The sequence below is a fragment of the Gavia stellata genome, chromosome 8 (genome assembly GCF_030936135.1).
Source record: "Gavia stellata isolate bGavSte3 chromosome 8, bGavSte3.hap2, whole genome shotgun sequence".
Taxonomy (NCBI): Eukaryota; Metazoa; Chordata; class Aves; order Gaviiformes; family Gaviidae; genus Gavia; species Gavia stellata.
In genome coordinates, this window is record NC_082601.1 from 28,503,192 (window position 1) to 28,529,148 (window position 25,957).

The following is a 25,957-nucleotide window of genomic DNA, read 5'->3' on the forward strand; positions in this document are numbered from 1 at the left end:
CATGACTGCCAAAGTTGGATCCTTCCAACCAACAGTGGATATTTCCTAACCAGCACTTTCCTAAGCTATACATCAATGAGTAGCACCATTAGCACTTTATTAAGGCCAAGGAGTTTTAGAGTCTACATGGGTTAGGTTCCCATTTCTTGCAATGCTTTTAGCCTTTGATTTAAAGCCCAGCAGAGTCAGAAACTGTCTTGACTACAGTGGGCTTCAGAGCCTGTGCTTGCTTTACTGGTAGGAAAAATTCCCCTGAAGTCAGTGGAGATGGGCTGGTGATGAGTAACGTCCAAGCTCACAGGAAACCAGCATCTAAATTGCCAAGCTGAATTATCTGCAGTTTCAGATCAATTTAAAAATAATATCTTTGAAGAAAAATATTATTTCAGACCTTAGAAAAAAATGAAATACATTAATTTATAATCATGAAAATCTAAAAATCCACCTGTAATTGAGGCCATGGGACCAACTCTGTGCTTGAATTTATTATAGGGTGTACCTTACATCTTGAATGGTCCCACAAAAGCAATGTCCTTCTCAGAAGTAGTTCTCCTGTGAATAGAGTGGCAAGTTCACAGCCACAGTGTCATCATGGAGGTACTACATACCAAACCTGCAGCTGTGACACTGGATGTCTTAAGACAGAGCAAAGCATTTACTATATTTGCCATCTTTATTAAGAGTTATTTCTGTCAATGACCATTTGTAATGCTACAGATATCAAAATAAATCTTTTAATTGCTTATTCACTTCATGATAAAAAAACAGTCCTGGTGCCCAATAGCTCCTGCTGCCATTTGACATTAAGTCTGAAGTTCTGCACAGGACTGCATTGCTCCTATTTCCAGTTCAGGGCCTACACTGTGCTCTTTTGTTTAGCCAGGACCTCACACTGTTTGTAGACATGAACTCATGTTGACCCTTCATAGCACAGAGAAGCAGCAACTTTCCCTAGGGTCTGGGATTAGAAACCAGAAGAGAGACCCATTATGTTAAGGACTCTACAACCCATTCAGTGTGCAAGTGGGCCCCCACAAGTCTCACAAATACTTTAACAGCACACTGTTTACACAACACTGCAGGACCTTTAAAACTCTGCTTTTGAGTTTTACAACACTAGCCATCATTCAGGTCTCTATGCCCCTTCTGTGTCAGGAGTTAGGCTAGCAGAGTCCCTAGAGGATTCACAAGGTCACAGGGAAGGGCACAGCCTTGGTTTCCCATCCCACTCAGAAGCAGGCACTGTGCTGCAGCCAACATCTAACTTCTGGGAGGTCACAGTGCTAACATTTTGCAAGAATCCCACCTCTAGCAGTAGTTGGAGCTTTCCTAAGCCCATTTCCCTTTAGTTACTTTCCTTCATTTGCACCCTTCCCCAAACCAAGAGGAGTTAACCTGCTAAATCTGACAGAGTGCCCACAGGCCCCAAGTTGCTGCAGATCCAGATGTGCTGAGCACTGCAACTTAATGTAATAATTTAACAACATCTTAACTAAAGCAGAATGATTTGAAGTGCAAGTATGGTAACTTCACCGATCACTGGCAATAAGATAGTGGAGAGTAGGGATGGTTTACTTGAAGTGAAAAGTCAGTTTTAACAGAGGAAGGAGAACACTTTTACAATGCAATCTTGTGCAGCAAGAACTGGTGTCTTAGAGCATCTGCAAAAGACAGACACCTGTAGCATGAGTCTACACATAGTAGCTCTAGCATAGCTAACCCACACAACAGCAGAGGAGAGGGGCAGTTCTAAGCCTGAACATCCATCCATGAATCTTTACTGGCTGTTACAGTTTGTAAGAACCTAGGCAGAGCAAAGCATATAAAAACATATTATATATTTAGTCTGGAAGAGTCTTTAAGATGTACCCTACACAAGAACATTCCTAGCACAGCTGCAAACTTAAGACCTCTGGTAAGGGAGCCTATGATACAGAAAAGGAACAGAAGAGATCAAGTCACTGCCTGCACCTTTTACAGCAGGGGATTCATTATATTGAAGGCTCCCTGTGGAAACAAGCTGAAAGGACAGAGAAGGACAAAAACACTCACCATGGTCCCAGGCAACCATAGGGTAAATGCCTTCCTGAATTTAAGTCTAATGACTGAATTTAAGTCCAGCTTTATCTGTAGCCAGTCTCCCACACTTTGAAAGAAAGCAACAAAAATCCCTAGATACCAGCTTATGTGTCAAGGGGCAAACAAATTCCTTCCCATTTTCAAATTTTGCAAACAACTAACAAGCCCTGAACTACCTGGGGTACAATGTGAATATGGAAGGAAGGTGGAGAGGAAGGAAGGAAGCTTAACACTAAGCAGAAGGAAGATTAACACTAATTAAGTTTGCTGGCTTACCTAATAAGAACAATTGCACACTCATTTTATGCAATCATAGCCAGAGAAACTCAAGGCAAGCTGACCCTGTGCTACTCTCAGCAAAACACCATCCCAGAGGCCTTGGCACCTTGCAAGGGCCAGCTTGCTCCTTTCCAACAGCCACACCAAATGCAGTCTCAGGTTAATTTAGCTTGAATGCCTAGAAACTAGCATCCGTAAAGTCCTATTTCTTCACATACAGCAAAAGGCATTTTGATAGTGGGAGGTTTACACCCAGCTGCCAAGGCCACTTGGTTCCTTAGAATGTAAAGATTACTCCTTGCTTCTGTGCAAGGGTCTGTTTGTAAAGCACAATGGAAGAGTTGAGAGGCAGGTTCATTTCTAAGCATATTTCAGGTCTTCATTGTTAGTAGACAAAGCATCAGCCCTAAGACATGAAGCAAAACCTCAGATAAAAGCTTTGCCGTAGACCTATCTCAGCATGTTTTTTGCTGGCCTGGGGCTTGATCTTAGTAGAAGCCTCAGAGCCAAACAACAGGTTTGAGAATATCTAAAAGTCAGAAACAGATTTTTGTCTTTCATTTGCTTCTACAGAATATAAGTACAGCTTAACAAAAGCATTACTATAGGTGTATATTTTTTCCTGCCACTCCAGAGGTCCTTGGACTCAAAGCTGCAATCCAATGCAGCCCATTCCTTTGTTGAATCTTTGCTTAACCTCCAATTCATGTCTTCTCCCTAGCCACACCCTTCTCTCTACCCATTCTGTTACCTGAACTTGCTGACTGACAAGTTCAGTCCATAGTAGGATGACTGAGTTACTAATATACAGACACTGAAGAGAGATAAAGTACAAAACCACAAGTAATGAATGAAGTATAAGAAACACCACTGTTGTAAACTGACAGTTACCACAAGACAGTAGCTAAGGGACAATGAACTACAAATGAACACTGCCTACCTGGCTATTTAAGGTCCATGAAACAATTGGTACATAATTACAGAAGAAAAGGTGATGAAAAGCCTAATAATTAGCTTTCACAGTTGGACTAAACCATAAACATATTTTAAAGTACCCATACACAGCTGGTAATACCACTTTTTACATCTTCCTCCATTCTTTGACTTCCATATCCTTAGCTGAGTCTTTGTGAAGGTAGGTACACTGAAATATAAGTTCACCTAGAATTATACAACACTGGTGGGGTTAAAGCTGTAGCCCACCTTTCTCCACTAACCTCTCTCATTATTGCTCATATTTCCATGTGAAAAAGAACTCATAGTGAATACTTAATATCTGTCTCTACCTACAGAGAGACACTAAACTTGACTCACACCCAGTGATGCAGACATCCAGAAAGCCACCTTAACAACTTCACAGTGAGCTACCTGGCTTAGGAAAACCCCTAGAAGGTCAAACCAGGAGACCACTCACCGTGTACACCACTGGAACAAACTGTCCTGCTGCAAAACACAAATGCTTTACTCTACCTTCAGAGCACCTATACAAGGCAAAAACTGCCTACAGAAGCAACAGTCATCCCCCAGGCCCACTAGGATAACTATGCCACTACAACTCCAGCAGATTGGAAAATAGCTGTTTTATAGTCTGTGAGCATCCTAATTATGTGGGTGGCGGCACTTAACAAGGGAGGAGTCTCCTATTTCTATCAGAGGATGGGTTTTTTGTGGCTTCACTAGAGCCTGTTGCAGGATTTCTGTATATGACAGCAGCTGTCGCCTGCAAAAGTCGATAACGCAAGAAAGCAGGGCAGTATCTCAAGGGAGGATTGGGGTTTATACATGGCTTGCTTTGCTTGGGCCTGACTTCTTTGAAGGGAACAAGTCGTAAGAAAAGTTTGAAATAGGCTGTTTAACGTAGAAAAGGCTGTAAGAAGATGTGATAAAAACTTGTAACTCAAAAAGCATGCTACAAAGAGCTTCCTTCTCCCATATTACTGTGGAAGGGACAAATAGCAATGGTTTGTATTTGCTTCAAGGGTGATGCAGGTTGGCTGTTAGGGAGCAGCTCCTAGCAGTAACTCAAGCCCTGAGATAAATCCCTTGGGGAGGAGGCAGAATCTCCCTCCTGGAGGCTGTTCACAGAGAGGGGTCCAGGGTGGTTTAAGCATAGGAGATCCTGCCCTGGGGACAGAGCTGGACTCTGAGCTCTTGGTTTTTTCTTGATGGAAAAAATTATGTCGCAACCTCAAGGCAGGAGACTATTGTGGCTAGCGGCAAGTACCAGAGCACATGTATCACACGACTAAAAATAATTTTACAGACTCATTTTTGTCAGTATCCCTCCATCTGTGCTAGGAACTATGTTTAGATATTGCAGTGAAAGATGCTTCACCCATTCCCGCACTGCTGATCCACATGATATAACACCAAGCAGAGATTAGCCCTTAAATTTCTCCACAGAAACTTCACTGATCTTCTAAAAACAAGACAAATGTGCAAAGGCATGTTGCAGGGACTGATCTCAGACTGTCTCTGGGGTCTCGGTGACATTGATCCCTCCCTAGCAATTTTTTTTATACAGCTGACAATATAATGATATTGCACAGTCAATTGCTTTGCAAAGGATTTCCAAACCTCACATGAAACCATTGCAGCGGTGTGGAAATCCCCTGCAAAGGAGTCGACTGTGCAATGAATGGCAAGGAATGCTTCATCACATGAAGCTGTACAAGATTTACCCAGGTGAGGAGACAAACCAGCAGCAGAAGGACCACGGCTGCGGCTGGAGGTTGCAGGGCTGTGATTCTCCCAGCAAACTGGGGAGAAGGCCCAGGTCTCCTTAAATCTCCTTCTCCCTGCTTTGGAGCCTGACACAACATTGATTTCCAGCCCCACTTTCCGAGGGAGCAGACGGACAGGGAGGGAAGCCCGTGTGCCGGGGAGTGCCCTGCGAGTCACGCTAAAAGGATGATGTTACTGAACGAGCGGGGGAAAAGTCCTTTGCTGGAGCACTCTGCCTCAGAAGGATCGGTGCACTACCCTTATGCTTGCAAAGAGCCACGCCAGTAAGCTAAGGAATGTCTTTTCACATTCCTCCTTTGAAAATCTAAGTTATTTTAGGAGCATTTTTAGTCCCACGCAACCTCTGCGTATGAAGTATGGGCTGCTTTAAAGCGGTAGCAGATTCTGTGTGTGCATATCCATGCTCCTCAGGCAATGCAGGCAGGCCTCTCTGGAGCATATGTAAAATATATGTATGTGCTTGATAACCTTTACCACTTGTAAAACAGTATGGAGGTTTCCTGAGGTGCTCTGTCCCACAGGGATCGGGAATGCCGATCCTTTTACGGGCAAACAGACGCCTCGTGCGGCAGAGGGGCGCGCCGCCTGACAGGGACCAGCTGCTCCTCAGGTGAGGCGCCGTGGGCTGCGGCACGGCTCTGCCGCCGCGGCCCCCCGCCGCGGCCCCGGCCCACCCCGCAGGGATCCCCCGGGCCCAGCCAGCGGCCCCGGGCCGGGGCGCTGCGCAACTGCCGCCGGGCAAGCGGTGGATCGCGGACCCAGGCGCCCCGCCTGCGGGGGAGGTGCTGTCCCTGCCCGCAGCCAAGATGGCGCCCGCGGCCTCCCCACCCCTCAGCAGCGGCCCGGGGCGTGTGCCGGAATGCGGGCGGGGCGGGCGATGTGGCGAGGCCCGGCCCCCTCCGCCGCCCAGCTGCCGCGCGGCGTTGCCCGGCCGCCACCCGCTGCGGCCCGGGTAGGCTGCGGGGAGAGGCCGCGGGGACGCGGGGGGAGCTGGGGGAGGCCGGGGGCGCGGTAGGTGGTGGCGAGGGGCAGGTGCTCTCGCCCGGGAGTGCGCGGCGGGGCAGCGCTGGGCTTCTCCCGCGCCCCGCCGGGGACGGGAAAGGCCGCGGCCGGCGTCTGTGCCCGGGCAGCCGCTAATCTGCGGGAGACGCCGCTGCCTGCGCCCGCCGGGCTCCGGGGCCGGCTGTGGAGCCTGCGGGGGGGGAGACTAGGGCGACGGCTGTCACCGCCGGGCCGGGGCCCTGGCGTGCGGGGGCCGGCCGTCCCCTGCCGGCGGGAGGGCAAGCCGCGTTACCACCGCCGCCCTCCCCGCGCCCGCAGGGCTCCGGCGTTCCCTCTTAGCAGCCCTGCTGCTTCCCCCCCGCTGACTCCCGGCAAAAAAAAGAGCGCCACGAAAATTAGAAACCGGACTTCTTCGTCTTAGGGGTAATAATGTCGGAGCCGAAAGCAAATGCGACCTGCCGCCGCGTAATTCCCGAGGTCGTCTGTGGGCTTGAGGTGCGGGTTTGTTTTTCCCTTCCTCCACCAAAGGCCTGAAGGGTATGTTTTCACTTTCAGAGAGTAAAACCGAAGCAGTGCTGGCGAAGAACGGACATGCTTGACACTGGTCTGCGGTTGCTCGTGTTGTGCTACGTTGTTTTCCCGAAAAGGAGAGACTGAGATCCTGTTATTTTTATCCTTGACTTCTTCTCGGGTTATGATACGACTGTAATAATAAAGCAAAAACTGCGGGAAGAGCACCTGGGCACTGAGCATGGTAGGATCTTGAACAAAAGTAGCTGTTACCGACGAAAAGAGGAAGGGAAGGAATGGCATCCCGAGAGAGGCTGTATGAGCTTTGGATGCTTTACTGCAGTAAGGTAAATATTGGGGGGGGGGGGAAGGGAGGGATGTTTGTGCATCTCTTTCCTCTTTTGTTTGGAAGTCAGGTATTTAAAATGTATCTGTAACACCTTTTAAGACATTTTTTTTCTTAGAAGTGGCACAGACTTGTCTAGTTTCTGTAAGGATATAACTGGACCTCTTAGACTATTTACAACGTCATCTCCTGATTTGCTGTTCAGGTTGGGCTTTTTTGTGTGTGAGGTGTGAATTGCACAGTGTTCGTGGCTCAGTTTAAGCAGTTACTGTAGCTTTATCTTTTAACTATGTGAATGCATATGTTCACATAATTCTTTGTTTTGTAGGGCCATGGCATTAAGGTGTATTGTATTCATTTAATTCACTCCTGTCTAGTATTCAGCTTTATATTTACTGTTTTCTGTGTAGCTCGTTTCGTTTAAACTATATTAGTGAAAGCCTTCCCAAAGAGCAGATTTATTGAGTTACTCCTGAGTCTTCCTTTGCTGATTATCACCATAACATCTACATACTCCATTAATAATAATGAATTTCCTTCACCTGGCAGGAATGTTATTGAAATACTGTCCTATCTCCATTTGCATTTTACAGTGTAAAGCAATTCATGTGTTTAAAGCACAGGTCCTAATTGCTGTCGGGCCTGCTGAGCATGTACGGAAATTGGATTGCAGATTATCTAAATAGATATCTGTAAAATAAGGAACATATAACTGTAAAGGCAGGGGAAAGGACTAGCCTACTATCATACAGGACCGCAGTGGCAAGGATAGCTTTTGGTGGCCGTATTCGCTGGTTTTGTTTTGCCTTTTCTCTTTGCAGTCTCGTGCTTCGTATGTATTATGGTTTCTTTAACTTTTCAAACCAGTAGGACATTAAGGGTAGAACAAACATTCTCTTGTTCTTCTTCCCAGCTTATTTCTAGAGAAGGCTCTCAAGAGCATAGAATGTGAGATTTTAAGTACAGACCACCTTAACAATGGAAGTGGACAAAGCAGTGGATGAAGGTTGCACAAAACAGTCTTAGTTGTAGCTTTTCTTAATTTTTTTTGTCCGTGAATTTGCAACCCTAATGCTCTATATGTAGTTACAAACAAAACTAATGCAAATGTAACAGCATGGTATGACTTCTGACTGCTACCTTCGTGGATGATCTGTTGGGTTGAAACATTTGCATAGACCTTTGCCTTTTAAACTAATGTAGTAATGCCAATGGCAGTAGGAAATGGACTAGCACTGGAGGAGATGGATGTTTTGCCAGTGAGTTCATCGATGTGAGAAGAACAAAGACACTTGGAACAGCCTCCAAGAATCCAGGCTTTCCTCTGCTTTTGGAGACACAGGGCTGCAGATATGAGCCAAGCTCTGAATTTCTTTGCTCAGCTGGTCTTTGTCTCTTTCCTTCCTAGTTCTTTATAAAATTATTTTGTCTATCTTGCACCTTCTCCCCCTTTGCTTGAACCTTTCATTCAGATTGTATGCTTTCCATCTCTGTGTTGTCCATATGCTAGCAGGAAGTTTGCATAAATAAGGAGTGCTGGTTAAAATGTGTGCTTTAGCTCACTTAAGAGGGTGTTCAGTTTCTTTATGGGAATGATGCGTACGCAGCCTAGTCAGCTCTCAGGTGGTGGAGGATGGACTATTAAAAAAAATCTTTTTATATACTCAGCCTCCATGAGCTGTTGGTAACTTTTTTGGCCTTTTTTCTTCCAGACCCATATATTAAGGGCACGATTAGGTGGATTCATATGTTGATAAGGACTTGTTCTTAGGTAGGAAAATATATTTTTTAAAAAATAAAATAGCTTGTCTTCAAAATTTGAAGGCAACTAGAGTGACTCCAAAAAAGGGAGTCTTCACTTTTTCAAAAAGTGCTAGACATGAAACTGGTGTTTCCTTCTCTCTCGAACTGTTTCAGGTTAAAATGATATCTCATTCTGCTTGGGTCAGGCATTCAGCATAACAGTGTTTCATCTTGGATTAAGTTTGATGAAGTTAAGAGCAACTAAAGAAGCTAAGTCTTAGGATTTAAAACGTTGTGAAGCCTTAATGTAAGTTAGGTTGTTCAGTCATGTATTGAAAACATGTATGCTATACTTTGTTCTCCTCGGAGCATCTAACACAATGGAAAGGTGTAGCAATAAATAATCACCAGTGACAGTATATAGTGGTTTAGAGAGAAGTCTCTTTATACCTGGGACTGCCTAGTGAAGTGTAGTATCATATCCTGTACGTTGCACTGTTATGACTTTGTTGTGGCTGACATCCTGGGAAGGAAAGCTAGGCAATTTCTCCAAACTACAAAAACTGCTGGAAAGTCACAGTTCAGTAAGGTGGGGATTTGTTGTGCCACAAACCCCAAATATGTGGCTTTAGCTTTTGCGGCCTCGCTAGCTAAAGAAACAGTGAAATCCAAGCTCCTTTTTTGTGTGATGCTTCAGATTGTTGCTCATAAGTAGCCTTGTTTGTCTTGCCTTTTTTAGATAATCAGGTTCTTTGTGGTAGTATGTTAAATATAGCACCCTGTGCTACAGCAGCAAGGCTTTTCACAGCTTTAAAGTGATGGATAATGCTGTGTTACCATCTTACCATCTACCCTGGGTCATGACTCTTGCTCTTTGTGATCACTTGACATCTCTGGCAGCATCAGGTGTCAGTTGCAAGAATTACTTTTGTGCAAAGTAACATTAGAAAGGCATTTCTCTATTTTCATTGCCTGTTGTGCAGTTTAGCAATTGGGCATGTGGACAGACAGCAGCACGTAACCAGGATCTTTGCAGAAGCAGTCTTTGGATGACACCATGTATGAGGTGGTTTCTTCTTCTCTTTTTCTTTCTTTTAAGATTATGTTTAGGTGGCTGCAAAAGTTAATTTTTCGTTGGTGTTCAGTTGTTTTTCATCTGGCAGTTTCTAATCTAAGGTTGGGGTTTGGTTTTGGGGTTTTTTTTTCTGCTTTTGTTCCCCTAAAAGCTGTCCTGTAGGGCAATAGCTACAAAGCTGCAGATTACAGTCTGCTGGTTAAGATGCCCAATGAAAGCAGTAGCCACACGTGATTTATGATGCTTCTGATGTTGCATCCAAGTGTAGGAATCTGTGCATTTTATGATAATTGAATTATGTGTAGAATAGGTAACACAGGTCCTTTCTACAGAAGTCACCAGGAAAAATGTTCTCCAGTAGGCTAGGTAGACAATGGTAGTATGAAGCATATTGATTGTCAGTTCAAAGTCTTCAATAACCTATGTTGGAGCGTGAAACACTTTTATATAAGTGCATATGCAGCAGATACGTTAGTAAAGCATTTTCAGGTAAGTGTACAGCAGGAGAAGAGCTCTGTTAGGTGAACTGAAGTAGTCTGGGAAAAGGACGTGCTTTCATGTATGTCTGTGACCTTTTCATGTTCATGTGACTGAGGTAATCTCTACCGGTGTTGCCTTGCGGCCTTAGACCAGCATGGCTGTAATAGTATTACTGTTGTAATATTAGTTGGTTAACTTTTTCTTAGATGTTAATTATGTATCAGTGTACAAAATTAATTTGTTTTATAATCCTCTGAAGTAACTGTTACTGCACATTCAAATTAAAGCGATTCAACTTCTATCTTATCTGTAAGATTTTAATTGTGTATATTTCATCTCTTCCAGTTGTTTTGGTATGTATTTCAGACTCTTAGACATAAAGCATGTCAGGATTTCTGATATTTTTGATTTCACTCAGAAAGTGATCAGATACCTTTTTATATGGAAAGAGATTTTTCTCCTCTATTAAAAAAAAGTAAAATTCCCAATTGCCTTCAGGAGGGGTTTCAAACGCATAAATGCAGGCACTTAGCTGCCAAATGCACCTTGGAAAATCTTCTGTTTTCATTGTATTACAGTGGTTCTGAGCTGCTTCTTACATTCTTGTCTTCAGTAAAGCCCTGATTTCATTTAAACACTGCCTTATCTTGTAGGTGATATAATAGTTTGAAGGGAAAGCTGTGATTCTGTTCTTCAGCCAGCTTGTAGCCTGTGCTTCACATTTCAAAGAGGAAGCATTCAATCATAGTGTCATTAATACAGTAGGGACTCTGTGTATTAGCAGTTGTAAAGTTATTCCTAACGTTCTGGTCTTTACTAATGCAGATAGCTGAGACAATCACATCCCTTGCTATGTTAAGAGCAGCAGACCTGTGTATAAGCTGTCATCTTAAATGCACTTTCTTATGTTGTGCTATGTTTCTTGTTTGTTTTTACAAAATCTGATTGTATTGAGATAAATATGTTCTAGTTTTCTGTCTGGCATAGTGAGGGATATCTATTATATGATATATTGTAAGTATCTTCTCGTTTAATATTGTGGCATAGAAAGACATGGTACTTTTTTATAGGAGAACGTTTTCTAGTACTAGATCAAAAGCTGGACAGAAAAAAACATTAAATGTTACTATATGCATTATCCTAAAAATGTCCTAAAGTGGTTAAAGTCCTGTTACTTTGAGTTATTTTTTTCCTCATCTGAGGTCCTTATAGGCTGCCTTACTGGAATCAGAAGAAGACTTGAATGAGAAAGTAAGTGGTCTTGGGAGAAATCATGACTTCTGTGTTAGGAGTAGACCACTGTGATGAGTGAAGTGCTACAAACTGTGGTGTGCTAGCAGTGCTAGCTTTTCTGTAATTACATGGCTGTCTCCACGATCGGAAGACCATTGCAGTGCAAGTACTTGGAAGCTGAAGGTTTGACATATAAACATGTGCATTTAATCGGCTTGAGTTAAACTTACATTTGCATTATGAGGACTAAACAGGTCATTTAAATTAATGCGTACTGTGTGCTGTAAGTAAGAAGAGTCTGTGAAAGAGAATAATTTCCATTCATTCCCTGTTCATGTGTTTTAATCCTAACATGCTACGTGGAATTGAGATAAATTTGACCATGAATTGTGAGAATAAATTTATGTGCCTTTGGATCCTTTCAAGGATATGCTCGTTGGGAGCAATTCTGTTAGCATCAGACACCTTGTGTTGGGCCAAAACTAACATAAAAAGAGGGTGATCTTGATAGTCAAAAAAAGTTGGCCTGGAGCAAGAACATACCAGTTCTCTCAGTGTGTAGTGTTACGGTCTTGCTAAGCTGACCTACTAACAGGCTGTCACTGACAAAAGGGGCCCTGCCATATTATCAGCATCCCTTTGCTGCTGTTTTACAAAGTACCGCCTCCCAGACAATATTTTATAGTTCAATTGAATCCCTCAGTCACCTGCATCAAAAGATTGGGACATTTAATGTGATGTTCAGCAAGGACAACAAATGTATACCCTCGGAAGAGTATTATGAAATTACAAGGGATGGTTCATCAGTGTGTATTAAATAATGTGAGTTTTTGCTTGTAAGAGGTTTTTAACCTCTGTCCCTGTATAAAATTGGAGAGTATTTGTAAATGAGAAGTTTATGATCAGATCAGCTTTTAGACATGACTATTGTAGGGCTGCATAAGCAGTATGATTGAACTGAATTTGTTCACCTAAATGATGTCGTTTTGATTCTCAAGGAAATGTGGTTTTAGCAAAATTATGCTTAGTTGTGGTGAGATGCATGTAATTCAACAAGAATATAATCTTCGACATTAAACTGTAAGTCCCTTGTGAAATGCTGACTTTTGCATCCCAAATATGATGTCATCCTGACTTAGCTTGCGCTTGTCTTCTTTCTTGTGCAATTGCTGATTTGTCAGTGATTCATATCGCATCACTATATGTCACCTTTGTTATATTAGATAAAGAAGTATTCAGCTTACAGCTAGATGAATGCTTGAGCAAACCAAATCTTCAGTAAAAGTAGTTTTCCATAAGTCACTGTCATGTAAATTCATGCCTCTGCTAAAACTAGTGAGTGAAGATTTATTAAACAATTGCTGTGTAAAATATCTTTTCTGCAGATTGTTTTAAATAAATCTCTGCATTCTGAGAGACTGTAACTTGTAAAAGAGTATGTCACAAGTCACTTGTGGCCATGTGTTGGTGAAAATATCTAGATTTATGAGATGCTGAACTAAGAATGGTTATAGATAAACAAGAACAGTTCCTAATTTCTGAATTTACTGTCTGCTATTTAAAGAGATGTCTCATAGTCCAGAAACTAACATAATTCTGATATTTACAAATATAGAACTTTTCATAGAAATAACCGACATGTATATAATAGACATTAGTCTCTTAACTTATAGTAGCCATTACCTTCCTTAATTATGGACCAGGGTGACCTTGTGCTGATGGTTGTTCAGACACAGAAGAGGGACTCTTCCACAGAGAATGCAGACAAGGTTGAAATGAGACAGAAGATAAATCTAAACAGAAAGATGTAAGAAAACCATAACGTTTTGCAAGCTATGGAGAAATTATTTTTGTTTCTTACCATTCTATAATGTATTTGGCAATACATGTATGTAGCTGCTACTTTTAGATAAAGAAGTGTCTGAGGTTTGTCCATGCTTTTGCTGTAAGATTCAGGGTTTCACTGGTATCTAGCATGAGGTTGAAATTTCTACATGTCCACAGGTTTGTGGATTAATGCTTTACAGAATTGATGAGAAACATCCAAGTCTGAACATACCAACAAATGTATTTCAGATCAAGCTTTTACTGAAATGAAAGAATCAAGTGTCTCTTAAATGTAATGATGTATCGCAAAGCTAGAAACACAGGCCTCTGGTTCTGTTGACGAGCAAATTTAACAAACGCTGGGCTGTTGTGTGGTGTCTGAGTTATGGCACTTTTAACTTGATCATCTGGTTCAGATCCAGGGATGGCATGTGTCCTGGTAAAAGAATATTGCAGAACCAAATCAAATATTCAGTGTGTTTGTGCTGTAATACGGAAATGGGGGAAAGGCTTGCCAGCTGCCCATTGAACAGCATTGTAGCTTAATGCCTGAATCCAAATGTTGTCAATAGATACTGTTAAAATATTTACGGGCTTCAGAAAGGTTAAACAGCTGCCATAGAAGAGAGAAGAGCTTCTTTAATTACTGAGCTTTTCTTGATGAAAGAAATATATAAAAGAAGGAAAAAAGCCCCACCAAAACACGCACATGTCTCAACAGTATAGATAAGCATCTTATTTTTTTTATCTGAACAAATTACTCTTAAAACTTTTCCTATTTAACCTCTAGTAAATGGGAGGCTGCCATAGAGGAGGATGGGAGACAAAACAGTGCTATGATGAGAATAATCAAGTATAGTTTTAATTTCTTGGTGTTGTAAGTTTGACATCTCACTAAGGCTCCTCCATGCATCTGCAAATCTAAACATTAGCTGTTAGATTTCTGTGCTAATAAAATACTTCTGTGTGTTGATGCTTTCTCTGATATTTAAAGCATTTATGATAATCTGTTTGTCTGATATATGACTGAGGATTACATGTACCTATAGTAAGCAATAGGAATAACTGGCATTAAGTAATTGTTTGACTGTTGAGTAATGCTGCTAACTATAGCTGTGTAAAATTAGGAATGAAATTTAACTTTAAGAATTAAAGCTCATTATACTAATATTTAAAAGCAGAGCATATTTTAAAACAGTGAGGATTTTTAGGAGGTTAAATTGCAAAGGCTTTAAAGGCTTTTGAATGCTTTATCTAAAGGACATTTGAGGGAGGCACAAACAAAACCTCAAAATAAATTCATGGTTAAATACTACTTTTATGTAGCACAAAGAGAACATAAAATCAAAGCAGGTGCTAAACCTTTAATTATCTAAGAGATAGCAATTTAACACAGAAAATACACTTTTATTTAACCAGTCCTAGTAATTCTGGATTTTAGACTGAAGTTGGGGGCAGGGGGGATAGGGATGAAGACAAATCTTTGAGGACATATTCCTGGAGTCTGAATGAAAACAGTGGATGACTTTGCTTTTAATTATTAATGTAGGGAGAATTGGTACTCTTTATTTTCAATTATCATTCATTAGAATCTGCCTGAGAACCTGTAGGAGTATCCTGCAAGACATTTAAAAACTAATAAGGAAGCGAAGCCAGAGGTTGAAAAGGTAGCATGCGCATTGGAAAGAAGAATTTATCATTAATGCCAGAAACGTCTATAAAAAACAAAGTGAAAATGAAGCAGTTTGAGTTTGACTCCTTTAATCAGAAAGCAAGATTATTTTTTTAGTAATAATTTTAGGAAAACATCGTACCTTCATATGGTTTACTGCCAGTTTTCATTTGGAATGTGGAAGGAGAATTTAGGAACTGAAAAAAGTTTTAAAAGTTATTGAAATTCCTTATTCTAAAAGCATCATGCAAAAAGAGTAAATACTTGGCTTCCGTGGAAGAGTGATTGGAAATGTTAACTGACAATATATGTGGGGCATCAGCCCATAGTTTCCTATGATGTAATCCTCATAAATTTTGTAGAAAGAGGTTGTGGTAGAGGCAGGCTGCTTGTAAGTCACCTTACCAACTCTGTCAATAAAAGTTTGGCTAATGCATTCAATTACATAAAACTTGGTATTCGTTTACCTGTGCTTTTGGTGAACTTAGGACTAGCTGGAATGAAGAGTTTTCTTGATAAATGACTGAAGCTTCATGGGAACTGGAGGCTAAATGGCTTAGCATGTTCTGAGAAGCAAGGAGGGAAAAGGTTTTATTTTATGTTCCTGAATTATTATTTTTTTAAATAACAATTTTGATTAGATCTGTAGTGTTCATATGCTTCCAAGGGCAAACTTGGAATTTGGGAGAGAAAATACCATGATGAGAAGGATGGTCCTTTAATATTTGTGTGTAATAACCTAAAATACAAAAAAAGTCTCAAAAATGGCAAAGAGTACAGTGGCTCAGGGATGACTGCACACAGTTTTTTCTCCACAGGACCCTGCATCGTTCACTATACTGGATGGGTAAAGCTATTGGGAATAAAGCAGGGTATAGAGAACAAGGTTATTATTTGCAGAAATTTGACCCCATTATTTACCTGTGCTAATCATTTAAAAACCGTACCAGCAGAAGTGCAATGGATGCCAAACACCAGTTGCACAAGTAACACAAATTCTGCTATGTCCTAGTTTTCGAGTCTTTGATTTTTTTAAGGGTGCTTTTGAAAAGTGGATTTGGGGTTTTTTATACCTTCAGTGTATAGTGCAGCTGCAGTACAATGTTAATGTAAGGCCTGATGAGGTTGAGAAGACAAAACCCAACAGTTAAATCTATAGCTAAAGAAATAAAAATTTGCTTTAGTTAAATTTGGTGTAAAGTAATCACGTATCACTTCGAAACAAATACAGACTTCTTTTTGATAAGCTATGCACAAGTTCTCAGCCTTTTTCTTTCTTTGCTGAAAGACTTGATGATATTTAGCTGTTGATATGGTGAAATAATAGGCTGATGGTTTTTACTGTTGTAGCACCATCCTGCTTCCTTTGAGTCCATCTGTGTTAAACTTTTATTGTCTCTTGCATCACACTGGAAGTTAGAAACTTGCTGAGGCAAAAGCTGGCTATGTGTGTTGTTGCTAAAACTCAGCCCTTTTCTCATGTAAAACGATGGCATAACTTCAAGCTTCAAATCAATCAAGGGTTAAACTCTAAACCTTTCCTAAACTATAGTTTGAATTTTCATTAAATTTAGGCTTATCTTGACACTGTAGACTTTTGACATCATATTATTTTAGTTGCCTTTGAATTATTTAGGATGCTTCTTGCTCCCTTAGGCTTAAAATACAGCTTCCAGCTTTTACTACTGTTGGGTTCGTTATGTCAACTTTGATGGGAAAAGTGAATGTTAATAGAATGTAATGTCATAGTATGGTAAATTCCTGTGTGGAGTGGATTCTAGAAGGCTGAAATACTGTATGCCAACTTGTACATGGAACTTGCATAGTGGTACTTTCTATCAAATGTGAAGACATTAAAATCTGAGTTCAGATTAGCTAGATTCATCCCATGGATGGCATCAGTCACATGCCAGTTCCAAGCTACAAGGCTGTAATTGTATTGTCATTCAAAAACAACAACAAAAAAAAAAAGAGAGAGAAAGAAAGAAAGAAAAATAGAGGCTTAACTTCCATTTTAGTAAGAAAACTCTTTCATTTTGTTTTTCCATTTTTGTTGGGGATCTGAAGTAGAAAGGAAATCAAATAACAGCTCTCAGATAGTTGTCCTTTTTTTAACCTAAGGCTTTAGTGGAAGATTATAATTTTTCTTCTTTTGAAAAGAGAAGAACTGTATTAACTTTGACTTCTAATGTTTGTGAGCTAGATTTTATCAAGGTTGACAGCTATAGGTTTATTTTGGTATAAATCTCTATTGTAAATGGTATTTTAACTTGCCCCAAAATAGTCATTCCTATCATGATTCACTGCAACTCTCATTTAAAAAACAAAACACCCCCCCCCCCCCCCTTTTTCTTTTAATTCCAGAAATGGAACAGAATGCTTATGTGAATTTTGAAAAAGGAGGTATATAATTACTTGCCAGGAGCCTTTCTTCTTTTGGATCAACAGCTGATTCAAAAATTAGTACTGTGGTTAAAATGAAAAGTTGTGCCCAAAGGTGATTTCCTTCATATCAAGGCAATTTGGCCAGTTTTGAACAGTTTGTCATGAAGTCTTCTATTAATTCTAACTGTAGTATTGCTGCTATATTGAAGCTTTTCCAGTTTTATTTGGGCGTTTTACAGATTTGAAAGTTTCACAAAAGGCCTAAGTACTTTGACATATTTCATAATAAAGGCGGCTAGGAGATCTTGTGCTGAAGATGTTTCCTTTTGTGTCTGAAAACACAAAGAGGGAAAAACTCCCTTACAACAAACCTAATCCCCCAATGAATAGTTTATTTCAAACAGTGTTGAGAAATGTTCTACAATTCTGCATTATGCACACTACTTCAATTAGTTTTAAGACTATTAAGCTCAACAGTGATCTAAAGGCAGTATTTAATGTTTAATTTCCTAACGTTACTTTTTGTAGGTCTAATTCAGCCTTAACACCAAGGGTTTGTTCTTATTTTAAATACAATGCTTGGGGATGGGGGGTTAGTTACCGTAATACCAGTGCCAGTGAGATTTTACGGTAGTACTTCGAAGCTGAAATCCACTTTGAAGGTTGACTGACTGCTACACACAGTAGTCAGACCAGGCTGGCTATTTTATGACTGCATGTTAAATTTAACGACTTCAAACAACTGTCTTGTCAAACAAGTCGGGCTCGTCTGACAGTCGGACTCTGAACTGCTCTGCAGGGAGTTTTTGCCTTCAGAGCATGGAATGTGACAACTGCAAATAGCCTCGGGTGGATCCAGCTTTTGTTTTTAGCAACTAATACTTCCTGAACGTAGTTATAAAAACTGTACTGAGCTTTGCCCTTCTAGTTGTGTCTGTTTGCTTGAAGCCTTACTAGAAGTAGAAGTTACTGTTAAATCTAAAAGCAACACATATATAAATACATAAATAGTGTCGATTTGAAACCTTGGGTAAGTATTCCACAGGCACAGAACTAAAGACTTTCAGTGGGAGGACTTCAATGCCAGTTTTGTGTAAAATGTTTTCATTTAACTTAGAGTAAGCTGTAAGAGATCAATACTACCTGCTTGTTATGAATGTAAAAAATGCTCTTACTGGTGCAAAAAATTCTTGTTGACCTTCTTGCATAGGCAAACCAGTTACTGAAAAAAAAAATGACTGGAATAGAACATCTTTGTCATCAATTTCATCAGTCTTCATAAAGAGTAGAGAAAGCTATTGTAATTTCTAGATAATTTAGTATATCAAAGACAAGAGCCTGTCCCAAGTTAGTGTAGATTTTGGTTATAGTTTCTTTTCACTTCCTTGCCTTAGAGGGTGTCGGACCTGTCAGAAGGGCATTAAACTAGACTTCCTCTTTACTGTTGGCTTTGTTTCAGTGCTGTTAAATGCTAAAGTTGGTGTTAGCATTGAGAGCTTGTTTCTCAGTTCTGCGAAGTCTAAGGATGGCCTTGCTAGAGTTTTTATTTTTATTTTTATATCTATATATTTTTATATATATATAGCAACTGTTAAAATGTTAGACTTCATGGGGAAACTTGCGAATTGTTAGGCAGTGTTTAGCCACAGTATTGCTATGCATACTGTAGACCAGTAGACTCGTTTTATTTAGCAACTTTTTTTCCTTTCTAGCATTGTACTGTGTTGGTAAAGGGAAAAAAAAACCTTCTGGATGTTTTGTGGGGGTTTTTTTTGTGTGGTTTTTGTTGTTTTTTTGTTGTTATTGTTTGTGTGTTGTTAGGTATCTGTTAGAAACACTATACTGCTCAGGCCTGGCAGTCTTTCATTTTAAAGTGTAAAGAGCTGTGACAACTACTGTTGTGCTGAGAGGATCTTATGAAAATGGAGGCCTAAAGGGCAGTGTGTTGTTGGATTTTTGCTTCTTGGAATTTCAAGCAGTGGAGAAATCATCTTCCAGAAGTTTTAAGGCATGAAGCTTCTATATATGAATTATTATTCAAATAAGATACAGAAATTTGTCTTGCACAAAAGCTAGGCAAATTTCAGGTAAAGAAATTAAATGCTTAGGCTTGTGACTTAGAAATCTGCGAGGTTTTGAAAATCAACATTTTCTTATCTTTCTTTAGTGATTGTAAAGTTGTAACTGGTGAAAGGTGTTTTATTACCACATACAGCTTCTTTCTGCTTTTACTGCTGTTGTATGAATAAAAAATTTCCTTCTGCATTTCTTGCTGATCTCATAGGGCGTGTCTGCAGAGTGTGTGTGGTGGGGCTGGGAAAGAATACCAATCTAAAATGGGTTTATCACAGTTTGTCCTTCCTGTGTATTATCAAAACATACGTTGCTGTGTAAGCTGTGCTTTAAAAGCATGGTGCATCTTCAGCTAGCACCATGGAAAACAATTTGGAGCTGTTGTCTCACATACAGTCTCCAGCTACCTGTCTGCAGAATGACAACAAAAGGATAATTATGAAAGTAGGGAATAAGAGAATATATTCCATAGGTTTCACTGCTTTTACTGGTTACAAGGCTTCTGAGTATTTAAGATGCTTTATTATGGTCTGGCTAAGTTACACTGCTTCCTTAGGACTGCAGACATAATGGAGTAGCTAACAATTTATAGTGAATCAGTTGGAGCCAGGGTTGCAGTTCAGTGATTTGTAGCTCTCAGTAGCAACACAGATCTGAAGTATTGCCATACCCATGGGATGCAATCTTCTGCCACGTGGTAACACAGATGTTTGTTAGATTGCAACATATACTGCCTTGGAAAGTTGATCTGGCATTGAAGAACACAGATGTATTAATGTTAAAATTAGGTCAATTTGTGTTCTGCTGTTAATGTGGTTTACCACTTCTATCATGAGAAAATAGGGGATAGTTGAAAGGTGGGTGGGAGGAGAACTCAACAGAAAAATTCTAAAATCCACTGAATTTAAACTTCAGATTAAATGGCAGCAGCTGACCTCAAAAAAACCCCAAAAAAGTTCAGTTCAAGATCAGGATGCTGGGTAGGATAATTGCAGTGTACATGGTGAACAGGAAGCAGCTGATACCCATTACTACTGTCTGGTTTTATTATGAAATTAGAATTTTAAACCCATGTAAAAAGACAGTTTTTCTCCTAAACCGTCAGACTTCTGGTTTGGTAAGATATAAGATGCCTTTGAAACACATAGGCTGGTCTTCAGAAAGGTATGTATTTAGCTATGTTTTAGGAATGGACATTTTTTGTGTACTTTGTCATGGGTAACATTTACTCCTGTAAGTTTCCTTTCTTAAAACTGCTTCTGTAAAATTTGGATTTCTTGCAGCTTTCAGTAGGTTACTGGTGCATGGAGTCTGGGCTGATTGCTGCTAGTAAAGAAAAAGGAAAACCTGGGCCAGAATCAAAGTTTCAAAGCTGTTTTTAACTTCTGTTTCCAACGTCTTTGAAATAACTTACATGTCTTAATTTGTAGCAAAACTGTTAAATATTGGATCACTTTTCCCTGGAATGAGGTACTCCTAGTTTCTAAGTCTTCATTTTTGTTTGTTTATGGAAAGGTGGCATACTTCTATTAGGTGGTTTATAATGGAGATTTATTTCTTAGCGTTTCTTATGTTGCTAAGTGATCTTTTTTGCCTTGATGATTTTTTTTTTTTTCCCGAAGTGGTGTTGAGTTAGTGCCATTGCCTGGGTGGAAATCTCTAGATTTGACTCAGAATGAGTCAACTATTGTGTAATCTGTTTTCTACTGGCACATACCAGTAGTGTTACCTGGTATTTTGATAGCAGAGCTGATTATTTTAATAACTTGAAATAATGTATAATTAATTGGCTGGCAGGGGATTGAGGTAGAAGAGAGTTGGGTTAAATAGTGTGCTGCAGGTAATGATCAAACAGTATTGCAGTTCTTGGTTTTTACCAGTATTGGGAGGAGTTTTAGGGGCAAAGTGAATTGAACAGTATGTGTACTACAGGTAAGCAAAAACTTTCGGCCTTTTATAACATATGTGGCCTACTCTTGTTGTCTACATAATTGCTCTTTTTTGTATATTTTGTCTGCCAATGTTCTCTCTTACTGCTAGTCTGCGCTGATAGCCTTGCAAAGTCATCGTAGTTTAAGGATAAGGACGTTTAATTTAATCTTAAGCTTGAAGATGATTTAGGCTATATCATTAAAAAGGAGCAAGCAGACATTTAATCTAATTTTGTCTTTTGCCCTCCCCTTCCCCTCCTCTTATCCATAACCTTTTGTTAAAGCAATTTTAAGTCAGATAATGACATTATTTGCACAGCTTCCTTCATGGTACGTGACCAAGAAAAACTGAGTTTTCTTACAAAAGTTTACTGTCCGCAACTAGCAATGAGCCTCAGCTATGTCAACAAATTATTTTAATTTTGGAATACAAATAGAATCAATTTAGTAATTCATGTTGTATTTCAAGGAGAACTTGCTCATGCCAAGAAAAAACAAAGCAATTTGTTCAACAGCAAAAAAGTCAAATAGGTTTAGTTTTTGCGCATGCATTATCATGGGCATTATCATTAGAGGTGTGGACACATGTATATGGCAAAGATTCTGCTGGTTACTTTACCATGGATGCTATTGCTTTGTCCTTTGTAGCCTGAGCTATATTGTAATTGCTAAAATCGTATCCTGTTTTTCCTCATCTTTATGATCTTATGAAATAGCTTGCATGTGGCTAAAATAACTTGCTGTGAATTACAAGAAACTTAAAGCTTTAAATATGCAAACATTTTTTAAAACCCATAATGTCTGAAGACAGCATCTTCTGCTACTTCTAGCTTATTCTTTTAGGATATTAGAAAGTCTTACTTCTTGCCCATCTTTCGGTTTGATTTCCAAGGTGTTTGAACCTAAGAAATGTGTATTCTGTACTCAGCTGGTTGAGATAATCTGTCAACCTCTGTAGCTTAAACCAGTAGCTTGGAAACCTTGAATTTTATTCTTTATCTCAACAGCTTTTTTCATTCTGTATGTTGCAATTTCATCTTGAAGACAATTAGTAGGTGTGTGTTTAAGGTAACTTAGTTCAGTGCATATTAAACATGAGGACAAGGCTACATTACACTTACATGACATATACTTTTTTGACAAGTTTTTAAAAGAAAAAGAAAGGGAGTGATGACCTAAAAAGAAAACCATTGAAAGGGGAATAAAAGCAGAGAAGAGGGGAAAAATATTATGAAGGAGGGAGAGATTAGTAATGAAGTGGAAGAAGGGAAAATACAATTAGGAAAAATGAACAAGAAAGTGCAGTAAAGGCAGCAGAAGCAAATAATCAGGCAAGATATGTATCTAGTTGAGGGTTTTATTTGGCACCTGTTGTCACAGTATCTGAACATATTTCGTGTATAAGTAATGGTGATAGTGAAATAAATTGTGTCTGGGTGTTTCTGACACTTCTTGATTGAGTTAGAGGGGTCTTTGAGGGTATGGGGAAGGGTAAAGTCTAGAATGAGAAGGGGATTCCCATGCTTTGTAACTCCTGTACTTGCTGTGGAAGGATGCTCCGAGAAGAGTTTTGCAGCACTTCAGATTCTGGATTTCCATTTTTGTTTTATTCTGTTTGGTGTTTTTTTTCCCCCTGGGAGGCTCTTTTGTAGGTAGCTATTTTGCACTGACAGGACTCTGTGTGTCAGTCTTCCTTGGTGGGTCTTTCTTTTACAGTGACATTGCCCCAGAATACTGTGTGTGTTAGAATTACTCACGGATTGCCTCTTGGTCTTAACACTGCAGGGAAATAATCTGTTGTTTGGAAACATCTATGGTAATGTAAAGGCAACGAGCAAAAGTGAGGAGATACAGAAAAGGGAAAAGAGAAGGATGAACAAAAGAGTTTAAAACATTTGCAAAATTTTATAAATTATGGAGTAGATTTAGAAATCATTTAAAATCTAGAATGCTTTAGGCAAATATTTTGAAGTTACTTTGAAAATTATTTATAACATAAAATGTGGGACTGCATGGATATGTTTTAATGGACATGACTGTACAGTCCTTGTGGAGGAATATGTTAGCTATGGTCTGGCAGCTTGCTTTTGAAAATAAAGCAGCTTGACTTCTAAAGTGAGACTATCTCAAATAGTGTATTTTGACAGAATTTTCCTGTGGTGATTTGTGGTCGTCTAGTATCTGTTCTCCCTGCTGGCACAGTACCCAGTCCTGAGGAACTGCTCGTCATGAACAGAGCCTGTCTGCTCTACTGAGAACAAGTAGGAAGCCTAAATTTAAATTTCTGTCTGTTTTACAGATATCTAGTATACACATCACATGAAAGTATCCTCCTTTCTCCCATCTGTAAGCAACTTGCTTTGAGCTTTCAGATAGGAAACAGTGAGAGTGACAAAAGAGTGTATTAGAGGTTGTTCAGTTTCATTAGACATTAAAATGGCAGCAGCCACTGCCTCAGGCTTCTTAGGTTGCATTGATAATGACATTTCATCTTCAATTAAAAGACAGTAAACTAATATACTGCAGTGAAGCTGAGTTTTACAGTGCTTTCACTAAAATTGAACTTGTTTTCCTAGATAATCCCAGGTGTACTACTCCCACACTGTAGTGATCCAGTTCCAAAGTGGATGGAGTGGAATTTTCTGTAAGAATAAGAAAAAAAAATTTAAAGCTCCTTAGCATCTTTCCCCAGCTCCCCAGGGGCACACCTTTTTTCTGTGGAAGTTTATATTGCAAGGTGGCTCCTTCAGAGTATATTCTTAATGTCTCTTGAATTTCTTCTGTGTTAGAATATCCTGTTTTACTTTTCTTATAATGGTCTGGGGTAAATGACAAACAGAGGTGGTTTTGGAAGTAAAAAGCTTGGACATCATTTCAGGTTTAGGGCTACCAAGCTCAGAGATGACTTGTCTGACTATCTTGGGTTTGCCAGGGTATGACCCTGAACGTGGTAACATTATAATAGTGCAGTGTAAGAGAAGCCTTGTTACTACAGCAGATAGATTAGTAGAAGCTAGAAGAAATAATTTTTTTTTTTCTACTGTTATCTTAGCCCTAAGTTACCAACATCTAATCAGCCAAATGCTTCTGGCATACAATATACCTGTTGCTTTTGCAAGTCTTGTCTGTTTGGCAATCCTACAGGTTCTAGTATCTGTCCTCCCTGCTGGCTCAGTACCCAGCCCTGAGGAACTGCTGGTCATGAACAGTCTGTGTGCTCTACTAAGAACAAGTAGGAAGCCTAAATTTAAATTCTTATCTGTTTTGTAGGTATCTAGTATACAAGTCACAAACTCTGGATTGCATCTTGGAACACTTCACCTGGCTCTAATTGGCTGTTAGCTGACATATTGATCAATGAATGAAGCAAAAAGCAAATTATTTTGTGATTAGGATTGTCGTTGGAGTTCTTATTTAATTTTTTAAGTCATAAAGTGTTGTGTACTAATGTCTGTGCTATCAAGACTAGAATATATTAGTAATTGTGTAAAGCTGGTATGTATTACTCTGGAGAGTAAGTAAAGATTGTTGGCAGGGGGAGAAGCTAAAAAGCTTTGGCTGGCATTAGTACCAGGAAGTGGAAACACATGAACTGATGAATAGAGCAAGAATGTCACATCAGCACAACATTGCTGAGAATTTCAAAGGACACAGTTTTTTTTTATTTTCGTTGTAAAAATCTGTGTATTTCCTCCTTTCTCCCAGTTGAAATGCCTTAAAGAAAAGCTTTCCATTTCAGAGTTGTTGTTGGATGACTTTGAGTGCAATGTTGCCTAATGTTATCTTCTTTTTTACAGAAAGATCCAGATTACCTGAAGCTCTGGTTGGATAGTTTTGTTTCTAGCTATGAACAGTTTCTAGATGTGGACTTCGAGAAGCTGCCAACTAGGTACGTAGAATTACAGACCTGTTCATCTTTGTTTGATATCTGAAACAGACCTGGCTGAGAGCCCAGCCTTGTTCAATGGCGATACTGCCTTTAAACTCAAGAAAGGTCTTTCGTTGTTGAGCGGCACTCCTGTTCTTTTGAAGGTCAAGGGAATGATGAAACTAGGCAAATATTGGTATTTGCATTGTATCAGGAGATGGCATGAGTATTCACTTGTTCTTGCTCGTAGAAATATAATCATTATTCCTTGTGCATTTTTTGAATAAGTACTTGTTAAATGTTGCATATGAAGTAGTATTAGTCAGTATTAGCGCTTAGTGTCTGTATCAGCAGTGACTGAAGAGAAGTGTGATGTAGGTAGAGAGTTTTGTAATTTTATTTTAGGGGTTGCTTTAAGATTAAGGATGAGATGAAATGCTTAATGAAATATTTGGATATCTTAGCTGAAAACCTTTTAAAAATTAAAATATGCACAAATGATAGACTTTAAAGTGGTTTCTTTGTTTGCATCCGTGAAGACTTCAGTTCAGTGCAATAGTATTGCTGACTTCACTCATGTGGTTGACCACATGTTCTCAGTTATAATCATAAAGTGGTATTGAAGTCTAATTTTGGAGTTCCATATTTAGTATTTTGAATTTGTCTGCTGTGTTCTAAGGATTGTGTTTTCAAGACAAACTTTGCAAAT

General features: G+C 39.6%; 1 protein-coding gene across 1 annotated transcript in view; it reads left to right on the plus strand.

Annotated features, from left to right (window-relative positions):
• The first annotated feature begins 23,859 nt into the window (after positions 1–23,859).
• NBEAL1 (neurobeachin like 1) overlaps positions 23,860–25,957 on the plus strand; it is a 67,115-nt gene continuing 65,017 nt past the window's right edge. Inside the window, exons 1-2 of the mRNA XM_059820570.1 lie at positions 23,860–23,910; positions 25,178–25,269. Coding sequence (XP_059676553.1) covers positions 23,860–23,910; positions 25,178–25,269 — 143 coding nt within the window. The remainder of the gene's footprint in view (positions 23,911–25,177; positions 25,270–25,957) is intronic.